At 33.8% G+C, this 23,318-nt stretch overlaps 5 protein-coding genes across 9 annotated transcripts; 2 read left to right on the forward strand and 3 right to left on the reverse strand.

Moving 5' to 3' along the window:
* Positions 1-84: 84 nt before the first annotated feature.
* Positions 85-2,287, reverse strand: LOC9309346 (zinc finger CCCH domain-containing protein 52). 3 transcript variants are annotated; one of them, XM_002873232.2, is made up of 3 exons: positions 2,045-2,287; positions 1,385-1,445; positions 85-816 (listed from the first exon to the last, which is right to left on the reverse strand). In XM_002873232.2, the coding sequence occupies exons 1-3, from the start codon at positions 2,121-2,123 to the stop codon at positions 231-233; spliced, it is 726 nt and encodes a 241-aa protein (XP_002873278.1). In that variant the 5' UTR covers positions 2,124-2,287; the 3' UTR covers positions 85-230. The 3 variants fall into 3 exon arrangements, with proteins under 3 accessions (XP_002873278.1, XP_020878769.1, XP_020878768.1); XM_021023110.1 differs by lacking the exon at positions 1,385-1,445 and having other exon boundaries at positions 2,045-2,285; XM_021023109.1 differs by lacking the exon at positions 2,045-2,287 and having other exon boundaries at positions 85-1,293.
* A 2,649-nt stretch (positions 2,288-4,936) lies between these two features.
* LOC9309347 (protein EMSY-LIKE 2) lies at positions 4,937-8,313 on the reverse strand. Of its 3 annotated transcripts, none has more exons than XM_021023424.1 (11): positions 8,207-8,313; positions 7,970-8,070; positions 7,505-7,654; positions 7,306-7,415; positions 7,102-7,210; positions 6,834-6,992; positions 6,141-6,209; positions 5,710-5,937; positions 5,566-5,634; positions 5,415-5,478; positions 4,937-5,237 (listed from the first exon to the last, which is right to left on the reverse strand). In XM_021023424.1, exons 3-11 carry the CDS (start codon positions 7,610-7,612, stop codon positions 5,191-5,193), a joined length of 963 nt encoding a protein of 320 aa, XP_020879083.1. In that variant the 5' UTR covers positions 7,613-7,654; positions 7,970-8,070; positions 8,207-8,313; the 3' UTR covers positions 4,937-5,190. The 3 variants fall into 3 exon arrangements, with proteins under 3 accessions (XP_020879083.1, XP_020879081.1, XP_020879082.1); XM_021023422.1 differs by having other exon boundaries at positions 7,505-7,657; XM_021023423.1 differs by lacking the exon at positions 8,207-8,313 and having other exon boundaries at positions 7,505-7,657; positions 7,970-8,200.
* Positions 8,314-8,917: 604 nt separating this feature from the next.
* Positions 8,918-10,265, reverse strand: LOC9309348. Its single transcript, XM_002873234.2, has one exon. It carries the CDS (start codon positions 9,924-9,926, stop codon positions 9,288-9,290), a length of 639 nt encoding a protein of 212 aa, XP_002873280.2. The 5' UTR covers positions 9,927-10,265; the 3' UTR covers positions 8,918-9,287.
* An 8,057-nt stretch (positions 10,266-18,322) lies between these two features.
* Positions 18,323-21,180, forward strand: LOC9309349 (myb family transcription factor PHL5). Its single transcript, XM_021023322.1, has 7 exons — positions 18,323-18,988; positions 19,091-19,310; positions 19,747-19,823; positions 19,912-19,951; positions 20,039-20,093; positions 20,306-20,375; positions 20,655-21,180. The coding sequence occupies exons 1-7, from the start codon at positions 18,584-18,586 to the stop codon at positions 20,883-20,885; spliced, it is 1,098 nt and encodes a 365-aa protein (XP_020878981.1). The 5' UTR covers positions 18,323-18,583; the 3' UTR covers positions 20,886-21,180.
* A 68-nt stretch (positions 21,181-21,248) lies between these two features.
* Positions 21,249-23,298, forward strand: LOC110227771 (transcription termination factor MTEF18, mitochondrial). The gene has a single exon (XM_021023318.1). The coding sequence runs from the start codon at positions 21,448-21,450 to the stop codon at positions 23,215-23,217; it is 1,770 nt and encodes a 589-aa protein (XP_020878977.1). The 5' UTR covers positions 21,249-21,447; the 3' UTR covers positions 23,218-23,298.
* Positions 23,299-23,318: the final 20 nt, after the last annotated feature.

Below are 23,318 nucleotides of genomic sequence, written 5' to 3' on the forward strand. Positions count from 1 at the left end.
TAGAATGATGTCGGCGATTAACCGTTTACGACAAAACAAGCTGTAGTTTGTAAACGGTTAACATAGTAAGTCTTTTAACTGTGATTGGTAACCTAAAAGAACTCGTCTAAAAGGTTTCAAAGCCAGTCGCATAAAACAAATCGATAAAATAACTAAACAGAGCAAAAAGTCACAATGATAATGGAGCTAACAACAATGCATAATCTGTTCTCAAGAGTCTAAAGACATAACTAAGCGATTCCTGACCTGCGCAGCTCAGCTTCACCATGCGCAAAATGGCATCTATCTCCATATGTACAGTTCCCTTTAGAGTACCTGTCACAGATCTTGGTCTTGTAGTTGCTCCCAGGATGTGGTTTCCCTTCAGGACCACCAATCCCTTGAGGTTTCTTGGCTGATCCAAGCCTCCCTATGAGCTCTCTGACCATCCCACTCGCTACATTGATCTGTTCAAATGTTCCTTCTAGTTCGATAATTTTCAAGTTTGGGTCTCTTTCATGATCTTTAATCGATAATTTCGCTCCTGTTTGACGGCATATCTGTTTGGAATGGATTCCACCTTTTCCAATGATGGCACCGGCTAAAGAAGCATCTACACTGATCTTGGAAGTAGCAGAAGCACCAAAGATTGAAACAGGGCCTGGTCCTTGATCTCCTCTCCCTGAGAATCTGCCGCCCGGACCACCAAATCCTTGCATATTTCTCGAAACTTGAGCAACTGGTGGTCGGAGATTTGTCATCTGCGCTGCAGCATTGTACCCACCAGGTACATAGTGCAAGAAGTGACAATTGTCACCAAACGGACATCCAGAAGTGCTGCGATAGAAAACATAATGCATCAGCAAATTAACCCGACAAAGAAAAAAACCCGACATATCTCCAAGTTGCTGCACTATTGCTACCTTCTCGAAAAGCTATAGCATTTAGTACAAAAATAATGACATAAACTTATAGAGTAATAAAACAGATAATATTCCATAATGCATCACCGATGAACAACACGTTGAGCAACGAAAGACTCATGGATGGTTCAAGGATAATGCAAGAAGAACCTTACCTGATAATAATGGTTTTACTGCATATACAAAATTACAGATTCCTTACCATCAAACAGAAGAAGAATAAACAAATTGTTTACAAAGACAAGTTTTGGTTGATTTTGTATATTAGATTCACCAGTAGAGTTCAGTTCCAAAATTATTCTCCATATAAGCTTATCATCCATTCTTAGGAGGAATCACATTTTGTTACATTGACTTTTTAACTCGTTTAAGGATGAACAGTGCTACGTACCTGTATAACAACTATCCACTTCATTAGCACACTTAATACAATATTACTTGTTAATTTCATGATCCAATCTGGAAAAAATTAGATTTATAACCTGAAAAATTTAGTGCATGGCTTGGATTTGCTTCCTAAACCAGTTGAAATTGATTCCATCTCTGTTGAAAACATTAAGTGTTTTTACTTGGTTAAACTTTTCTAAAATTTTCAATAAATATCATTTGGAATTAGCACCAGTGTACTATCTGCTTTTGAAAATTTTCAGGGTTATTGAGTTTTGAAATTGTACTCAACACCTTGATTTGACATAGATCAATACATCAATCAAGCAAATCCAACACCTTGAGTTGACATATCAATCAAGCAAATCCAGTGTGTTGAGTGGTCACAAAGGCTAATAATGGCTTATACTTGAGTGGATTGATGAATCCAATGAAAGAAGGGTAAGCCAATAGCACACAACACAAAGGAGAACAAGAAACAAATTCCATATCAATTGTCTCCCAACAGTAGAACCAACTCATAAAAAGGTAATCCAGATTAAAGCAGATAATGGGTTTTCGACTAATCTCTCTAATGAATACAACATACAAATTATGCCCAAATGAGAAGAAAGGAGCAACCTTTACGAGAGACAGAGCCACAAGAAATGAACAAAACTAAGTGATACCAAAACATACTCTCTTATTGTAAAGATCTCTAATTCTAAAAACCCAATTGGAGACAATAGAAAAGAAAAAGGAGTGAAAGAACTAACCTTGCTTAGACCTCTTGAATCCGCCATTGGAGTTGTGGGAGGCAGCAGCTTCAGGGCGTCCTCTCTTGCGAGCGTCCATGTCGATATCGAACCCTTGAGATCGATTGAATCGAAATCGGAGATTGATGAAAGATGAGATGAGATCTCAAAGTTTCGGGATTTGAGCTCTTCGATTATCCTTATCCTTTAAAATTCTATTGGGTTTATCATCATCATCTCCACACAGCTCAACAATATAAATGGGGGATAGAGGTTTGCTTAATTTGTTAATAATATAAAGAAATTAAATTCTAAAACACCAAAAGACCAGGACTAATTCCATTATTATTTATATGGATTAATATTTATTTATATTATATGTAATTAACATTATAATTAATCTATGATTTGATAATAATAGAGTTTATTTGATGAGACTGGAATTAAATTGCTTCTGCAAGTAAAAAAAAAAAAAAAAAAACACACACAAAAAAATTAAGTTTGTTCGATTAATCCTATCTTAATATATACAAAATATACGGAATAAATAATTTGAGTGATGGGTCATTTATAGATAATTTGAGTATCTAAAACAAAAATATTTAATGACATCACTTCAAGTTAATAGTTAACTAGATCATGACCCGCACGTATGTGCGGGATTTCATATTTTTAAAAAAGTTCTAACAAATTTTAATTCAATATAGATTATTTCGTTGTTTCTTTGATATATATTTTAGTGTATTAGATCTGGATTCACACGTACGTGCAGAGATATTTTTATAGAAATTGTTATATAGATTTTAAAAATATAAAATATTTTGTTGTGTTAGTGAACTTTATAATAGTATAAATATTATAAAATTAGAGTAATGAACGAAATTCAGTTGCGTTAGTGCATAGTTATATTTTAAGATCCGTACCTACACGTACGTGCGAAATTATATTTAAGACAAAACTAAGATATAATTTAGTTTCAAAAGTTAAATGATGTTACTTTTTTATTTTCTAAACTAATCAAAACATTTCTAATAGTTTGATTACATGTTTTAAATAGGATATAGATTCGGTTTGAGTTTGGTTATTTCATTTATATTAGCTAGACGAAACTATTTTAGAATAAGAAACCTATCCCGTCCTGTATCTGTCATAAATTCTTGGTCTCATAACCTGTCTCGTATACGTGAAATAAAAATATGAAGGTCCAATATTCGGCATAAATAGAATATGTGTAACTGAAAACTTACGTACATGGTTATGAATATAAACAAATTTATTTTATATAGTGCTCATAGCCTGAACTCATACCAATTGGGTATTTAGTTTGATTTTTAATTTATGTTCCCCTCTCATCCCGTCTCGTAATTCCTATTCTCATTTTATTTCATTAAAATCATGTTCCAAATTCTGGTGTGCTTACTTCTAAATACCATACAATACATACTGTGAGTTTTGCAGATTAATATATTTGCTGCTAAAGTTACAAATATATTTTAACAAATTTATTAATGTTTCTTTCTTTGCTAAATTTTTCATATTCTTCTTTTTATTGTTTAATCATAATTAATTTGATTTTTGGACTAAAAATAAAAATTTGAGATACATCTCTAAAAGGTATATGCTATTGCTGCATAATTTGTTTTGAATTCAAAACATATAATTAGTTTACATTATTTGAAAACTGTGTGCAATATATTAAAGATTTATTTAAGGAAGATCCGGTTGAAAAACAAAAAATAAAACGCAAAATAATTTAGAAATTAATATATACAATCTACTGTTAGATATTTATCAAACTTGTTCTAAACGAAGGCTATAATGATAATTACTTTAAATGTATTATTATTTGAGTTTATTTCATCATAAATATAAATAGTTGTTAATATCTAATATCGTATTTTAGAAATTTTGAAATAATATTTTGTTTTATATTTTAAAATTTGTGAAAATATTATAACAAAACTGAATCTTAAAATATTTGTATTTAGTTTTCTTACGAAATTTTAAATTTAATCTTAAAGTCCTCCATTGATAAATCTTTTAAACGATAGTGTATTTACTTTTGAATTAAAATGATATTATTTTTCTTTTTATTTTTGATATAGAATAGTTTATTACGTTTAGATAAAATCTTAGTTGGATATCAAATCTTAGTTTTTCAATTCTTATTGGTTAACAATTTTTTAAAAATTAATTTCAAATTTTCGTGTATAATTAATAAGAGAGAGAAAATTAGTTTATTTTTTTGGAAATTAATAATTATTTAAAAGAATTAAACTATTTTCATTTAAATATATTAATTTTGTGATTACTATTGTACCCTTAATGAAGTTATTTGAAAACACTAAAAACCAACGGCATTTTTTTGTAATATTTTACTCTTCATAATGTTATTTAATATTTAGTGATTCCCAATTAATAATATAGATGCATGTCTCACCGTTTCAAAAATAGAAAAAATATCGTTAAGTTTGGCGAGTTTTAAAATTTTATCATAATCGCATTAATTTATAAAAAGTACTAAAAGAATTTCTGATATAATATATCCAAAAAATAGGGAACATATAATCTGAGTAACAAATCACAGTAATTTATTTAGTTATCAACTAAAATATGTAAATGTCAAATTGCCATTAAGATGTAATTGTAACAATATTTCTTTTTTTTTCTAACATCAGTTGGGTCGACAAGCCTGATACTAATTTAGTGTTAACCGTTCTTATACCACTGAAATATTTTAAAATTTGAAGGAGTCATTATGTTGATCTCACTTTCTACCTTATTCTTGCTAAATGAATCAGAATTTGAATGTTATGTTCAAAGCCCCTTATCGATAATTTAACAGGCTTGGTTTGATTCTTTTACATAGTTTAGACAAGAATTGGGGCTTCGAGCAATTAATTATTAACGATCTTGATGGCAAGCCTGATGATGGTCACACAGCTTCAGAAATTTCAAAAAGAATATATTGTGTTTTTACAAACAAAATTCCTAACGAATATATATCATACATCTGAAACCACAACTTAAAAGAATACTAATGTTTATCATATATGAACAAAATCCTTTTCTAGGATCCCTTAGGCTTAAAGCATAGCAGAATAAAAAGAAAAAAGAAATATTGCTGGTCATTTTTCCTAGGGTTGATGGTGTTTTTTGATCTAGTGTCATCCCAGCAGCATTGGAAGCTCATGCGAATACGGTTCTTCTCCATCTGGTTCACCAGCAACACACAAAACCAAGTTAAAAATTTAACAGAATTGGTCTTGATGATCAATAGCCTTGTCAAATTATGTTGTTGTTAGTGATCTTAGTTACATGACCGTTCTGACACAATGTGATTTGGATGTGTAAAATAGAATAAACAAAGGTCTCTGTTAATATTTATTACCGGTTTCGTAATCAGAAGCATCTGCAAGCCTTGCAATGGCAGCAATAAGCGCTTGTTCATGTTCCTGTATCATCCAATAACACCACCAAGTTTCACTTAACTGCTTCTTTCAATCGATATCACATCACAAAGTTCTTATCATATCTCTCACCTTGAGTAGTTTCTTGGCCTTATCAAGCTCATGTGGATCAGGAAGGTTAGAATCAAAAACTCTCTCCACCTAATGTGAAAGATTTCGACATCAGAAACCCTTTTTGCCTAAAGAGAAACATACTGCCGAGATAGAGATACCAACCTCTTTCACGAGTGAGTCTGTGTTGAACAATTCAATCTCATCGAAAAACTTCCTCCCACCACCGTTTTCCATTGCTAAATGTTCTCTTCTTGGCTGAGTTCTTGGACCTCTCCCTCTACCACCATGGCTTAAGGTTCTTCGATTCCCACGGGTTGTTCCACCGCCATGTCCTACATTCAAAGTTACCCCATTCTCCTCTCCATCCCATCTTATATCTTCCGGTGGAATCTGCAATTATATAACTAACTTACTTCACATTCTGCTAAAAATGGTAACATACTAGGTGGGTACACAATAGAAAATGTTTCCCATGTAGTTTTACTAATGAAAGCTACCTCCAAAAAGAAATATATCTTTCCCAAAAGATATTCTTGGCAGCATTTTCAAGAAAAACTTAACGCCTAATAATATCAAAAACTTGTGAAGATTACCTCCTTAAGATCAACCCATTCCCATGTCTCATTTGCTGTGTTTATGTCATATACCAACGCATGTCGACCCTGCAAGCGAAAACAATGAGTGCATTAGTTACAAAATATTTAAGCTATGTTCATTGTTAAATACCATTCCAAACTTTTAGATAATTCAAAGTCATGGTATACTTTTCAAGGCTCATGTGCACCATTATAGGATTCAAATCAGTAAACACCTCCTTTTTTTTAATTCATCAAGAACTACACTAAAGAGAGACTTGATTAACTAGAGAAGAAGTCTTTGGACCAGTGCCCAAACCATGATCCTAGACCAACCCAGAGTACCCCGGCTCATTGTGCCTAAACTTCCTTTTAACTTGTGAGCTCTCTAGCTAAGAGATTCGACTATAGTTGTTGAGAAGTCTACAGAGTTACAATCAACCTAAAGTAATTGCAATGCTCCTTCACTAGACTAACTCTGAGCTAAACTGGTAAATTTTGATCAGGCTTTGAAGCCTTGGAGTCAGATATAAAAATCATCTATGAGGAACACAACTAGTTACTGATAAGTTTGGAAATTTGAGGATTATGACGTTTGAAGTACAGGAGACACCTCGAAACACATACATATATACCGTTGAACACATGACTAGATGTTTTCTGATATTCTGATTCAATCTCAATATGAAGGTCCCAGCGATCAGAAGTTACCTCATATGCATTGTATTGTGTCACTACTGCTTCATAAAAGCTGTTGTCATCAGGCCATTTTGTCCACACTTTTCTTCCAATAAGAGCTTCAGCGGGTTCATTTGCAGTTACTACACGGTTATTGAACGACTTATTTCTAGTAGAACCAATCGACGGATACTGCATGTGTATCACAAATGATAATGATCAGTAAATAACACAAACACAAATGCAAATACAGATATCCTCTGATTGTTCTATGACGAAAGATTAAAACAAGAAGTCTTACGGATTGGAACGTCTTCTGCTTCTTCCGAGAAGCTGAAAAGGTCGGACTAGGAAGAACATCGAGGGATTGATGTCTAACAACCTGGTTTCCACCTCTAGGTCTCGAATCTCTGTTGGTCCAGTTCCATCATACAACAACATTCTTACAAGATACAGAGTAATCTAGAACATTATCTTTACTATCACAAATGATCAGAGTTGTTACCTTATTCTTTTGATAAGATCACCATTATGAAGATTGTTCAACAGTTCTCGGTTTTCATCATCAGATATCCTCAATTCTTTACGTAGGTTTGTCATCACATCTTGTTTATCCTATAAAATGGGATCATATAAGCCAAATCCTTTGTTCATGACGAATTAACAATAAACTTTTCAAGGCAAAAGGAAGAGAGAGGACTTACCCAAGAAAATTCATCAGCCTGTGCTTGAAAAGCCCTTAATACAGCAGAATAAGCTTCCTGCTCAAGTATATGAATCTGCGCTTCCATATTAATGCGTAAACCTACCATATACTTTCCATCCAAATGAAACTAGCCCTTCTTGTATACCTTCTTCTGAAATGTAATCAAACCAGATAATTCACTAACACAATTAGCACTAATCAGATTTATGAATATTTTTGACAGTGGAGGCCTCAGGAGAGAATGTAGGAGCTTATTGATAACACATTGTATCAAGAAATTAGATAACTTCAATTTATAGAATAAGAAAACAGAAGAATATCTTAAACCCTAAGAAAGAGAACAATTTCTTAAAACCCTTTTTAAAAAAACTTCAGTGCTATATCAAACCCTAGAACTGTTAGATCTCTCAATGGACAAAAGGTAAATCGCTCAAAGTAAGTACGAAAACAGAGATTAACATACCTCCTTACACAGAATCCTGTCGTAAAACCGCAATCTTTGTACGAAACCCTTAATTATCGAAGAGAGAAAGATTGACTCCCAAACGCAGAGGCTATAAAGAGCTGATTGGATCCGAAGTGAGAGTAATTCGTAGGGAATTCAAGTGAGAAATTGAAAGAATTTGACAAAAAGGAAAGAACTTTTTTATGAATAGAGATAGAGATTGATCTTGAAAAAGCGGAAGTGCAGTGTTTTTACCTGGCTGGGCACAGTGAGAGAGAGAGAGAGAGAAAGGGAGAAGATCGACGACCGGAAGTTCCAAGTTGAAGGAGAGAGAAACCTTAGTTTGGTCGGAAGCAGCTCAAGACAAGACGACGCGTCTTTGTTTAATTTCTTTTTGGGCCTATTTTTATGATAATAGAGGCCTGTATGGCCCAAAGTCCCAAAGTGTTAAATGAAAATTTGAAGTATACAAGTTTTTTTTTTTTCTGGTATAGATAGAAATAAATTATATAATATTTAAAATGTGTTAAAATGTTAAAATTGTTATTATACATTATTTTTTAAAGAATGCGAAATTCCTAAATATTTTATCTTTGTGGGATGGAGAGAGTATTTTTTTAAAGCAACTCCATTGGAGTCAGTTAACTCATTTTCAATATGCAAATTGTTTCTACCTTCAGCTTTTTATGGCACTAAATATTGAAAGTAAATTATGTTTATTGATAAGAAGTTTTTTTTTGGTTATAGTCAGAGAAGTTTTGGACCTTGTCCTATAGTCTTTTTAGATGAGAAATAAGATCATGTAATTTTACTTTTTAAAACTGGTGGTAAAATTTGATGTACAAAATTAATAGACTGGCAACTAAATCGATTACTTGTTTTAAAGCAAAATGTTCCCATAAGATAACTACTAATTACAAAATAAACATTTCAAGAGAGATCAAATTGGAACATAGAAAAGTCAGATAATGAAATTAAAAATCGAAATCTTTTGGTCCCGCGTTGTACAACAAACAAAAGTAAACAACAATATCAGAAGATCTATAGTAGCAAAAGAACTTAAACCACAAAAGCCAAAGTTACTAAAATCCATTCCATTTGCATCCTCTCTTTTCCTTTTTGGACTGTCTATTCTAGTTTATAAACCACCACCATCAATATCATCATCATCAGATTGTAACACAACAAGCACCACACAATCCATCCCCTATGCTTCCAATACTCATTTTCAGAGAATTTTGAACAAATTCAAAAGAAAAAAAAAAAAGAAGAAGGAAAAAGTGGGATTACATAAAAAGAAATGAAAGATACAAATTAGGCCACTTCATCATCATTATCAACTGCTTCTATTCAGCGTTTCTTGGGATCTCCTATATGAATCAACCTTCTCCAACATGAACTTCTCATGACAATTTGCTATAAACATATCAGCCAATTTATCAATCTCGTTCATCATCATCTCTTTATCTTCTTCTTGACCATCTTTAACTTTATCCTCTAGCTGTCTTAGATAACTGGAGAGCTGAGATGGTTCTTGAATATCACCATCATCATCATCGCGATTATCCATCGAATCCGTTGAATACATTGACTCCCAAGTAGAGTCATATCCGAGATGAGCCAAGTAAAGCTCTTCCGGGAGCCGAACTGGTGCAGAGACAGGCACTACGTGAGAGGAGCAAAAGTTGTAGTGAAGTCTGAAGGAGCCGAATAATATATTATTCTTTTGTTTCTTAGAGACTCTCTTTGGATAGAGTAAAGAAGACACTGACAAGAAATTGTATTGCTTCTTTCTCAAGACTCTAACAATAATGGATGTAGCTCTAGAAATTTCTCGGATTAGCCGACAAACTTGAGAAATGATGAGAGTTTGGATTAGAGATTTGAGTTTTATGGAGCTTGAGGTTGGTGAAGAAGAAGATGAACATTGAGAAGAAGACATAGAAGATGTTGATTTAAGTGGTGGCATTACCATTCTCTCTCTTTCTCTCGTTACAAAATCTTTGGCTAGGGAAGGGCTTTAATACTATAGTTGAACATCAAATATTATGAAGAAAGGTTTTACTGAAGTACCCTTATACTTTTGGACAATTTAATGGGATGCCATTGCCACTCTACTTTGGAGAGTTTAATTGTGGTCGGGATGGTGTGTGTGGCCCCACTTAATCTGACATGTTTACCGAATACTAGGAAAATCTCAGATTTGAAAGAAAGAAGAAGTGACTTTAGATTCAAATAACTGATGATATTACTCTTCTGACACTGATCTTTGCTTCTGTACTCTTTTTAAATAATCAAATGATGAAGAATTTTTATGCGTGAACACATTTTACCACTGATTAGATTGCAGATTTCAACAACAAAATGAAATCAATTAGAGTGAAACCAAATCCATCATTTTGGTTTAATTGATCCACAGTTTGGTCATTGGTGTGTAACACCAAGTATGTAATACTAGCATCGAATAACAAACCTAACTACTTTACCAAACATTCAAACGGATATTATAAAAGTGGATGACGAATCTTAGACCACATGAAATTTGTACAGCACTTTTATGCCCAAAAACAAATCCCTAGGATCCCCATATCGAGTCTATGACCATACCAATCCACTGCCAGAAAAAAAATCCACGACCCCGCTTCCTATATTTCAAAATATTTGGATTTTTTTTTCTTTTCTTTATGTATCTACTTTCCGTCTGTTTATATGTTCAAAAATCAAAACCTATTTGTTTTTGTTTTTTTTTTTAGGTTAAAAAACCAATCTCTACAATCAATTAAGTTACTGAGATACCCCAAGGGAAACAAAATAAGTAGACGAGCTATAGTTAAAACGATATTTACATAGTAACCTCGTATTAAGATATGTACCAAAGTTGATAATTAGGGTTACATATGCACTTTATTTTCTTGTTTCTTCTCTTGACCATATGGATAAACAAAGCGGAACAGCTTCTGACGAGACTAGATAAAATAGTAAAGGACTCGACCTGCATTTTTTTGGAAAAGGTCATTACGTTAAGTAAGTTTTGCGGTGACACGACTTTTGATATTCAAGAGTAGAAAAAAGAATTAAAAATCCAGCGAGTCCTCTCAATCATGGAGACTTTTTGTCACGAGCCAACGGAGAAAGAGAAACACTTTTATAATATGGGCTTTACTTAACGCCTTTGAGCCCATCAAAATTAAGGATCAATTCAAAAGAAATTTTACATCTCTCGCTTCTGGACATTCATAACATATGAGCTTTGATTTTATCTTTGTACTCAAGTCTCTAACGAAGTAACGATAACATCCAATTTATCAATTTTCTGAATCAGTCTTAAACACTAATTGATGAATCTACAAATTCATTAGGATCAAATAAATCTTTTAATGGTAATAATTAATGGTGATACAGACAAATGGTTTTAGCAGTTTCCTTAAGTGTTTTTTTTTTTGGTAAAAATTTCCTTGAGTGTTTACAAGATGTAGGGTGGAATAAATATGTAGTTTAGTGATTTGTGTAATATCGTTTAGATGCAAAATCAAACCGCATAATACATATTATTGATAAACCAAAACTGTTAGAAATATACGACATGATGTTCATAATTTGTTTTTTGACCCTAAACGGACAAAAATATTTAAGAAAAGATATGATGTGTTTTTAAGATTTATGATACGTTCGTTCATATGTGGAGATTCGGAACGGTATTTGAAATATTTTTATAGGTTAAGGGTATTGCTTATTTTATTATAACTTCCGGCTGCAGATCGTTCTTTTATTTTAATGATCTTTTTTAGAGCTTCAAATTAAGGTCAAGTTTCTTCAAAAATTGCCCTTAACAAAAGCCTATCGAAATTTCGCAATGGCGAGCTATTTCGCAATGGCGACGACAGTTGACTCCCTATGGTCGGCAAACAATTGAAGATTTAAAATCGGAACTATATGCGGCGCAAAGAGACGATAGGCGATCACGGGAAGAAATTACGGATTTAACATTACGGCTGAAGGAGGCCTATCGGGACGAGGAATTGTACTGGCACCAGAAAAGCAGAAGCTCTTTGATGCAATTAGGGGACAATAACTCAAAATATTTTCACGCTTTAACGAAGCAGAGACGGGCGAGGAATCGAATCACGGGTTTACATGATGAGAATGGGACATGGTTAACGGAAGATAAAGAGGTTCAAAATATAGCGGTTTCCTACTTTAAGACTTTATTCACTATAACAAAACCTGAGGTTTTTGAGGATGCATTGGAAGAAGTACAAAGTCTGATCACGGATCAGAATAATGATTTTTTAATAGCCCCGGCAACAGAGGGTGAAGTGAGAGCAGCACTTTTTATGATGCACCCGGAGAAGGCACCGGGGCCAGATGGTATGACGGCTTTGTTTTTTCAGAAAGCATGGGCTACCATTAAAGTAGATCTTTTATGTTTGGTTAATTCTTTTTTAGAGGATGGGAATTTTGACAAACGGTTAAATACGACAAATATTTGTCTTATTCCAAAAACGGAAAGACCGACTCGGATGACGGAACTACGACCTATTAGTCTCTGCAATGTTGGTTACAAGATTATATCAAAGATTCTTTGCCAAAGACTAAAGACAGTACTACCAAAACTGATCTCGGAAACACAATCAGCTTTTGTAGAAGGACGGTTAATTTCGGATAACATTCTTATTGCACAAGAGATGTTCCATGGGTTACGAACTAACCTATCATGTAAAGGAAAATTCGTGGCAATTAAAACTGACATGAGTAAGGCTTATGATAGAGTGGAATGGATGTTCGTTGAAAAAGTTTTAACCAAACTGGGGTTTTGTGAAAAATGGATTAGTTGGATAATGTGGTGTATCAGTACTGTCCAATATAGGGTTCTTCTTAATGGACAACCTCGAGGACTAATAGTACCAGAGAGGGGTTTACGGCAAGGAGATCCGCTGTCTCCTTATCTATTTATTCTTTGTACTGAAGTATTAATTGCGAACATACGGAAAGCAGAACGGGATAAATTAATTACGGGTATCAAGGTGGCAACTGCAAGCCCATCGGTTTCTCACCTGCTTTTTGCGGATGATAGTCTATTTTTTTGTAAGGCTAACAAGGATCAGTGTGGGGTAATCTTGGGGATCTTAAAGCAATATGAAGCGGTCTCGGGACAACAAATAAATTATTCCAAATCTTCGATCCAGTTTGGGCATAAGGTAGATGACGGTGTGAAGGAAGATATCAAATCTACCTTAGGTATCTCTAATATTGGTGGTATGGGTTCATATCTTGGGTTGCCAGAAAGTCTCGGTGGTTCAAAAACAAAAATTTTCTCTTTTGTTAGAGACAGGTTACAGACAAGGATTAACGGATGGTCGGCAAAATTTTTATCAAAAGGTGGGAAAGAAGTGATGATTAAATCGGTAGCTGCGGCATTACCAACTTATGTTATGTCGTGCTTCAGACTACCGAAAACAATCACATCTAAACTCACTAGTGCGGTTGCTAATTTCTGGTGGAGCTCGAATGGTGCCTCCAGAGGTATGCATTGGATGGCTTGGGATAAATTATGTATTAATAAATCGGAAGGAGGGATAGGATTTCGAAACGTCGATGATTTTATTTCGGCCTTACTTGCAAAACAGTTGTGGCGGTTGATCACGGTTCCGGATTCTCTCTTTGCGAGGGTTTTTAAAGGGCGGTATTATAGGAAATCCAATCCTTTGGAAAATATAAAGTCATATTCCCCATCGTATGGGTGGCGGAGTATATGCTCAGCTAGATCTCTGGTAAATAAAGGACTTATTAAAAGAGTCGGATCTGGGAATTCCATCTCAGTTTGGGAGGATCCGTGGATTCCAGCTCAATTCCCGAGACCAGCAAAAAGTAATGGATCTATTAATGACCCATCTTTAAAAGTTAACATGCTTATAGATAGTCGATCTAATTTTTGGGACATTGATCTCCTCAAAGCGGTCTTTGACCAGGAAGATGTCGAGTTAATAAGTGCCCTACCGGTGGGTGCGCCAACCAAGGAGGACACTTTGGGTTGGCATTTTACAAAATCCGGCAAATATTCAGTTAAGTCGGGGTATCATACCGCACGGTTGGATAAGTTGGAAACCAACTCATCTTTCATTGGACCAGATTTCAATAAGCTAAAGGCTCATACTTGGAAAGTACAGTGTCCACCTAGGATACGTCATTTTTTATGGCAAATCTTAACGGGTTGTGTACCGGTTACAGAGAACTTACGAAAAAGAGGAATTGATTGTGACACTGGTTGTGCTAGATGTGGTGCACTGGAGGAAACAGTCAATCACACACTCTTTCAGTGCCATCCTGCAAGACAGGTTTGGGCACTTTCTCAGATTCCTACGGTTATGGGGACTTTTCCCACAGATTCTATTTATGCAAACTTGGATCATTTATTTTGGAGAATACCATCGGAGTTTGATTCTATAGCTTTTCCTTGGATTATTTGGTATATTTGGAAAGCACGGAATGAAAAATTGTTTGAAAATGTGGATAACGATCCGTTAGAGGTTTTACGGTTAGCGGAAAGAGAGGCACAATTGTGGCACTCAGCTCAAGTGGAGCTTCATACTGAAACTCAGGCTTCAGTGGAATTTCCAAATCGGCCTCAAACGAGGGGGGTGTCCCTAGATTCGGATTTTACAGGATACCGTTGTTTTGTGGATGGATCCTGGAAAGACAGCGACAAGTTTTCCGGGATAGGGTGGTTTTGTACACCATCAAACGGTGAGCCATCAACAATGGGAGCTGCCAACCTCCGTAGAAGCCTATCTCCGCTACATGCCGAATTCGAGGCCCTCCTTTGGGCGATGAAGTGTATGATTGGTGCAGATAATCAAGAGGTAGCATTCCTTACAGACTGTTCTGACCTGGTGAAGATGGTGTCTTCCCCAACCGAATGGCCGGCCTTCTCAGTGTATCTGGAGGAATTTCAGAGCGACAAGGAAGAGTTCTCTACCTTCTCTTTATCTTTAATTTCTCGTTGTGCAAATGCAAAAGCGGATAATCTGGCACGAAAAATTCGTACGGAACCGCTTCATATCACTTATGTAAACAACATTCCACAAGAATGGCTCTTTTGAGTAATATTTAATTACAGATGACAAAAAAAAAAAAAAAAAAAAAAAGCCTATCGAAATTTGTCTCTGCTATCAGAAACAAATAATAAATTACAATCTTTGCCAACAAAGAATAATATTTACACAAATAAAACCTCGATATCGGACTTTAATTAAAAAATAAAAAAGATTAAATTTAAAATTTCATCAATTTGTAATGTCGCCACGCGTCAGGGGCCATCTGTGACTGGTGAAGACGAATATAGTCTAATTTATAAAACGAAATTAAGAAATATGCTTAAGTAGAGAAAAAAAAAAACAAGACCTATCTAAAGAAATGGTTTTTTTTTTTAATTTAAAAAAAGTGAGGAATTTCGTTCATGTAATTTTAAAGCGGGATGCTTAACCGTTCTTCTAAACTTTTATTTTTTGAAACTATTTTGATAAATATTTCTCTTCTTAATTAGGTAACTAACCAAAAAAATTTTTAATTAATGTGTGGTTAAAAAAAAAATGAAAAAAGCAACTTGTAAGAATAGTATTGGACATTATTTTAACACGTAGGGGGAATCTTACAGTTGTTCCACTGTGGCTTTCATTTTAAATTGTAACATTAATTAGAGGTCCACCTTGTGTTATTTCAAATACCAAACTTTAAAAAACTTATTTAAAAGAAATAACCATCAGAAATTTTACAACGAGAGAGAATCTACCAAGTCCTCGTAATTAGATAGTCACAATTCAATGTATGACACCTTGTTTTGAATAGATTGAGTTGTTACGCGCAGAGTTTTAATTGTATTGTTTTAGGTTTTAAGATACAATATTTTTAATTTGATAGGCGAATTTCAAAAGTTTAGAAACTACTAAATAAATCATTATAACGACTATAATCTAAACTTTTAGTAACCCCTTAAACATACAATCTTTTGTACCTTTGGAATTTTGTAATATTTATGGTAATTTTGAAAAAGAAACGAAAACTTTTGTATTTTTGAGAGTCATCCTTTTAATTTTGCTTACTACACAGATTTATAAATTGTCTTATCTGTATTTCTTTTAATAGAAAGTATGTGTTCAGTAAGACAATGACAAACAGAAAAATAAACATCGGCCATTTAATTTATGAAGCGTTTTTTTTTTTTTTGTAGGGATTTATGAAGCGTTTGTTTTCAAAAAAGAATCGTGAGATAATTCAGGCCCGTCTCTACCCTATGGCAACATAGGTATTTTTCATGGATCTAATGCCATTTTCAAAAAATTTAGTGAAGAAAAAAAATCCAATGTTTTTTTTAAAAAATTTATTAAAAGATTTTTTTTTAAATTTTAGTTTTACCAAAGGCCTTTATATAGATTAAGACGATACTACTGAGATTTCGAACAGAAGTTCATACTTATTTCTTAGAGTCTTGAATTTATAGAAAACCATGATTTTTTTTTTAAAGCAAACCATGTAATCTTTTCCTTTAAAGTAATTAAAAAACTTATTTCCCACTTGCAGAATTCACGTATAAAAAATTGTTCACGTCAAATTAGTATACCTTTGAATTTTTCTTGTAAACAAATTCATAGAGATATCTTTTGTTTTAGTTCAAAAAAAAAATAGAGATACCTTTTGTTAAACGACAACGCCTCTTTTTTTTTTTTTTTTTTTAAGAGTAACGACAACGCCTTCTTCTGATTAATGCGTTCATGGGATGATTAACATCAACCACCAATACTGATTAGATAAGATAGCTTATGCCTGAACAAAAACTGAATGTATGTAAAATTATCAACAAAAAAAATATATATGTTTGCAATATGGAATGGAATTCGATACTGCTCTATATTTTGTGTGGTCTCTTACCTATAGTAGTTTAAATAATTTAAATTGTTTTTGGGTGCGGAATGTGGTTTGCCTCTAAGCAACTTTTGGAAGTGGAATTTGAATCTCTTCAATGATTTTTTTTTAAAATATAAAATGTTATTGGCGCAAATAATAAATAATATAATGTCAAAGTAATGAATAATTCAACCAAAACTAAGAAGAAGAAGAAGATAACGAAGTTGCATTGGACCAAACAAAACTTTTGGAAGATGGAAAGCTATTTTTATGCATCCTATCCAGAATAATTTGATATGTCTTTTAGACTACCAAATTCATGCGCCTAAAAAAATGAATGAAATTTATGCTGAGAATCGCCATTATAATTACATTTTTAAGAAATGATGCTCATGTAATAAATATTCTACCATATCTTAGGTAAAAGAAAATATAATTTTTACAAACGCAAGTTCATTTTGATTGGGCATTGAGATATTAATAATTTCATATTATTGTTTTATATTCTGTGATTCAAGTGTATCCGAAACCCAATCAACTTTTAGTTTTGTTAATGCGAGTTCATTTTGACTGGGCAATGTCATTGAGTTATTAAAAATTTAATATATAATCTTTCTGTATTAAAATTAAAAAAATATTTTAAAATTTTGCACATATATTAAAAATTTACTATTTTTTATTTTAACTCAATCAATAATATTTTTTTTTTTGGTAATTAACTCAATCAATAATATAATGCATAATAAACAAGTCATAACAATAAAAGTAATTATTTTACGTTAAAATGTAAAACATCATTTAAAATGAAACTATTATTTTAAACTAAAAAATCACTTTATCTAATACGCATGAAGTATACTTTATATCAATATTTGGAACTGTCAATGTGGTTGTATTAATTTCTTAAAATATTTTATAGACGTTAAATCTAATACTCCCTCTGTTCCAAATTATAAGATGCTTTTGTTAAAAGCACAAAAATTAAGAAGTAATAAATGTTTATTTATTTATAAAAATTTAACCAGTAGAAAAAAGGACAGCAGAATTCAAAAGGTCATAAATAAACTAAATAAACATAAATTATGCATAAAAATCTGAAAAAATCTTATATTGTGGAACAAGAAAAAAAGGCTTAAACATCCTATAATTTGGAACAGAGGAATAATATATAACAAAATCTCATATAAAACTTTAAACTGTATTTTATGCTAATATGTATGCATGGTTAACAGGATCCGTTAGGGTTTTAAATGAACTAGTGGTACTAAAATCGATTTCCGTGCAATCTTTACTATTTTTGTGAACAAACTCTTTTCTAATGTTTCTGCTGATTTCTACAAATGAAGAAGAATAACGACAAGGTCTAACCAAGTGGGATTTTACTTCTTATAAAAGTATTTCTTAATGAAATAAGAATTTTGGACTTTTGCAATTATGGCCATTGGATAATTAAAAATTGCGCACTCCTATCCATTTTGAGAATAATCAAAAGAAAAGGCATTGCCTTATATCAATACTCATCCCTATCTTGCACCTGAAGACTTTGGAGGAATGTAGAGAGATTCAAGAAAACCCAAAAAACAAAACACTTTAGATTTTTTTTTTTGGTTGAATCGAATCTGTTTTTTTTCAACTTCAAACTTTTTTTTTCCCTCCGTTCAATATATCATTGAACTTACAACAAAATCATATGTTTCTGTGGCAATTTGTGTCTTTCATGCTTGTTATTTGATGGATAACATCAACTTTGAATTCTCAAACGCTTCACAAGAAAGCCGGCTACAGTCGCAGCCGTTTAATTTACAAGATTTGAATATGATTCAATACAATCAACCACCATCTCCTTGGACTACCGAAACCTTCTCTGGTCTTTCTCCGTACGATTGCACTGCCAATCAATCTTTTCCCGTACAATGTTCATCTTCAAAACCCTACCCTTCCTCGTTTCATCCGTACCATCATCAATCTTCTGATCCTCCATCATTAGACCAATCTGTATCGATGCTTCCTATGCAGCCTCTTCCGGATCAATATTTGAAACCATTCTATCAAAGATCATGCGCGAATGATTTCGCCGCAACAAATGCATCATCAGCCTCATACTCGCTTTCTTTTGAAGCAAATCATGATCCACAAGTATGCCAAAAAAAATTTCTTTAATTACTTTTTTTTCTTATCATTTTTTTTAAATAGAAATATGATTCTAGCTACTTGATGATTTTTAAATGTTTTCGGTAGGAACTATGCAGGAGGACCTATAGTAGTTCTAATGTAACACATCTGAATTTCTCATCATTACAACCTAAACAAAATCATCCAAGATTTTCTTCTCCTCCTTCATTCTCAACCCATGGAGGGTCGGTGGCTCCTAACTGTGTGAACAAGACACGGATAAGATGGACTCAAGATCTTCATGAGAAGTTTGTGGAGTGCGTTAATCGCATTGGTGGTGCTGATAGTAAGTCAAAACCAATACAAGATGTTCTCAACCATTTTATCTAGCTAGTCACTTTGGTTTAGCATAAAGTCATATTACCTAGTACATGCTACAATAGTGGGACCAATTGAACTTGCTTTGGTCTTCGGTCTCAAGAAGTCACTAAAACCTAGAACTTCTTGGTTACCCCAAAAAAGTTGTTAGATATGCATATAAATCATGAACGGTCATGAATAATAGGATGGATAGAATATTATTGCATGAGATCAAATCAAAAGTCATCTTATGCGCATGTGGATTTAAAACTTTCTTCTTTTGAAGAAATTATGCTGCATTATTTGGATATATGTATCTGCATTATTTCAATAAAAGTAATTTTGTAATTGTTTTAAGGACAAAAGTGTCCTTGTTTCTTTGGTGGGTCACTAAAAAGTGTAAGTGGTGGAAAACTATGCAGAGGCAACGCCCAAGGCGATATTGAAGTTGATGGATTCTGATGGACTCACAATATTTCATGTTAAAAGCCACTTACAGGTTACGGTTACTTAATTCTACTCTCTTGTCATGTTTTTATATTCAAGAGAAGATTTTATTTAAATAGTTTTTGGCTTTTAAATTGCAGAAGTATAGAATTGCGAAATACATGCCCGAGTCTCAAGAAGGTACACTAATAAATCTCTGCACTAATTTTTCTTTTGATAAAAATATAAGTTGGGAATAACACAAATCGAAAGAGTTTTGTGTTGCAGGCAAGTTTGAGAAAAGAGCTTGTGCGAAAGAGCTGTCTCAGCTTGACACAAGAACGTACGTTTCTCTTCTTTTTTTTTTTTCTGCCAAGAATAATATTTTTGTTTAGTACTAACTAACTACCCCTCTATTTCTCCTCCATATAAATCCAAATTAAAGTTAGTGACCAAATGGCTTAGCGTAGCAATAGCAACGCGATGCGATTAACGTTATTCAAAAATAATAAATTATGACTTGTTAATGATTTCTTTTCAATGTTATGGAGGCAGTGGAGTGCAAATTAAAGAGGCACTTCAGCTTCAACTAGATGTTCAGAGGCATCTTCATGAACAACTAGAGGTAAGTTACAAAATGTAACTATATATATACCTTACTTTACTATACTGTATAATTAAGATTATACCAAGTAAATACAACCCAATATAATGTTACATTAATTATGGCATTTAGTGATTCAAAACTTTGTTTTTTTTGGTTTTAACATCAAAACTTATTTTTAAGACAAAATGAATTGGTTTTATAGTTTTGAGATTGTTATATATATATATATATATCCTCACTTTTAACGATTATCTACATATATTTTTTTAATGAACCACGCTCATCTTGTATCTTTAGATTCAACGAAACCTACAACTAAGAATCGAAGAACAAGGGAAACAACTGAAAATGATGATGGAACAACAACAAAAAACGAAAAAGAGTCTTCTAAAGCCACCAGACGCTGAAGCATCATTGTGTCTTCTCGCTTCCGATGACTCTCCTCCTTCGCCTTTCTTGGTACAAGACACTGAAGCCTTGATGCTAACAAGTTATGAAGACACTCAACTCCAGTCAAAGATAAGTTGAAAAAATGAGAGAGTAATGGCTAAATAGAAAAGGCCTAAAGCATGTTTCTACTCTATTCAAAGTGGTGTAAAGTTATAAGAGTCGCGACAAGAGAATGTCCAAAGTGCTGCTACACACACTAACACTTGAGAACAGAATCAGGTACTAAATGTGAGCAAGTGGTGTGTGAGGCATAGACTAATAATAGATGTGTGAGATTATTCTTCTTAACTATTTTGTGTTTAAAAAACTCACACAAAGAGATAGCTTTTTAACATTGTGCATTAGAAACCCCACCTTTTAATCCTTTTGCTTTCTTAATCATTTCTACTTTGAATTAATATTCAGTTTCTCAATTAAATTGATGTCCTTATTGTGCTGGTCAAAGAAACTCATAAAATAGTGGGCCTGTTGGGCTTGACTACTTGTAAGAAGCCTTTTCTTTTATGTTCACCTGTCGTCTTCGTCTCCGCCGGAGATGGCAAAAGATCCTTGAAGATGGCAAAAGAAGTGCAGCGACTTGAGCTCCGAGACTCGCAAAAGATTCAAAGGTAAAAGCTTTTGATTTCCTCACACCTAGGCAATGAAACTTCTGCAAAACCCTAGTAGATTCACGTCTCTGCTCAAATGGGTATCACAACTTTCTCTAGAAACCCATTTAAAACCCCCAATTTCTGGAACTGAATTTCTCCTCCGACGTACCCAAAACCCTAGATCTTTCGCCACCGTCACCGGTAACGAAGTTTCCAGTGAGAAATTGAATGTGAAGAGAACCCGAAATGGGTTTAGAATCACTCCCACAATTAGGAAATTAGCTGAGGAAGCAATGTTGGATTACTTCTATTCCACTAGGGGTTTGCAGTATATGGTTGCTGAGAGTATGAGCAAGAACAGTCCAATGTTTATTGATAATCTTTTGAAGAAAGTTGATTGTGTTACTGCTTCTGATATCAACCAATCTATTACCCGATATCTACGGTTTCACCCGGTGAATGAATTCGAGCCTTTTCTTGAGAGTTCAGGTTTGAAGCCCACTGAGTATAGTCATTTGGTTCCCTGTGATAAGGTCTTCTTGGAAGAAGAAGGTTTTTTGCTTGAGAACCATCATGTTTTGTGTTATAGTGGTGTTGACCCTAAGAAGATTGGGAAGATCTTCAAGGAAGCTAGGGAAGTTTTTGGGTATGAAACCGGGGTTTTAGCTTCTAAGATTAAGGCGTATGAGGATTTGGGGTTTAGCAGATATTTTCTATCGAAGCTTATCGTTTGTAGCCCGAGAATCTTGATTGGGAATACGAATGTTGAACTTGCTAAGGTCTTAAAGACGTTGAAATCCATGGGGTTTGAGTTTGATTGGGTAATGGAGAACCTGTCAGATGAGGGGTCTTGTGATTGGAGCTCTGTGCATCGTGTTCTAAGGTTGTTTAGAGAAATCTGTTTTGATGAGGAAGAGCTATGTGGATTAATCAGGAAGTATCCAAGACTGGTTTTTGAGAATTCAGGAAAATGGACAGTGATTCTAGTTGGGTTTGAAACAAAACTCGGGTCATCTAGAAGGGAACTATGTTCGTTGTTTCAAAAATTCCCGCTGATTCAAGTAGAGAAATGTGTTTCGAATCTAAGGCAGTGCTTCTTGTTCTTGAAAGAGATCGAGATGGAAGATGATGAGATTCATAAGGTTTTCCGTTCTCACTCCTGGTGGCTTGGTTCATGTAGGTTAAAGAAAACCAGTAGCTTGCTTGTATTTTTGAAGGCTGGGAAAACCCGGGTTTGTCAGGTCATTCAAGAAAGCCCAGAGGAGATGAAAAAATGGACAATGGGGTCAAAAATCCAGCCACTACCAGCTACCAACGTAGACATAGACTCGAAACTAATGAAGACTCAGTTCTTGTTAGACCTCGGATACAAAGAAAACTCCGAGGAAATGGAGAGTGCACTCAAGAATTTTCGTGGCAAAAGATCTGAACTCCGAGAGAGATTTAATGTCCTCGTAAGTTTGGGTTTTACCGAGAAAGATGTCAAAGATATGGTGAAAGCATGTCCTACTATGCTCTCCCAGACCTGTGATATACTAGAATCAAAGGTGAACTACCTTATAAACGAATTAGGTTATCCTCATTCGACTTTGGTAGATTTCCCTTCATGTTTAAAGTTCACTCTTCAGCGGATGAAGCTCAGATTTGCAATGTTCTCTTGGCTTCAAGCCCGAGGGAAAGTAGACCGCAAGATCAAAGTTAGTACTATGCTCGCTTGCTCGGACAAAATTTTCGTGAGTTTTTTCGTAAACCGTCATCCGGATGGGACTAAGCATTTAGAGGATCTGAAGAAACTTCATCTTTGTGTTGAAACAAACTAATTGCGTACTCTCTTTTGTAGCACTAGACCTTAATCATCTTGTACTCTCTTCTAATGATAAAATTTTCTTAAATCTTCTTTATATTGTTTGGAAAAAATGGA

Source organism: Arabidopsis lyrata (genome assembly GCF_000004255.2).
Source record: "Arabidopsis lyrata subsp. lyrata unplaced genomic scaffold ARALYscaffold_6, whole genome shotgun sequence".
NCBI lineage: Eukaryota > Viridiplantae > Streptophyta > Magnoliopsida > Brassicales > Brassicaceae > Arabidopsis > Arabidopsis lyrata.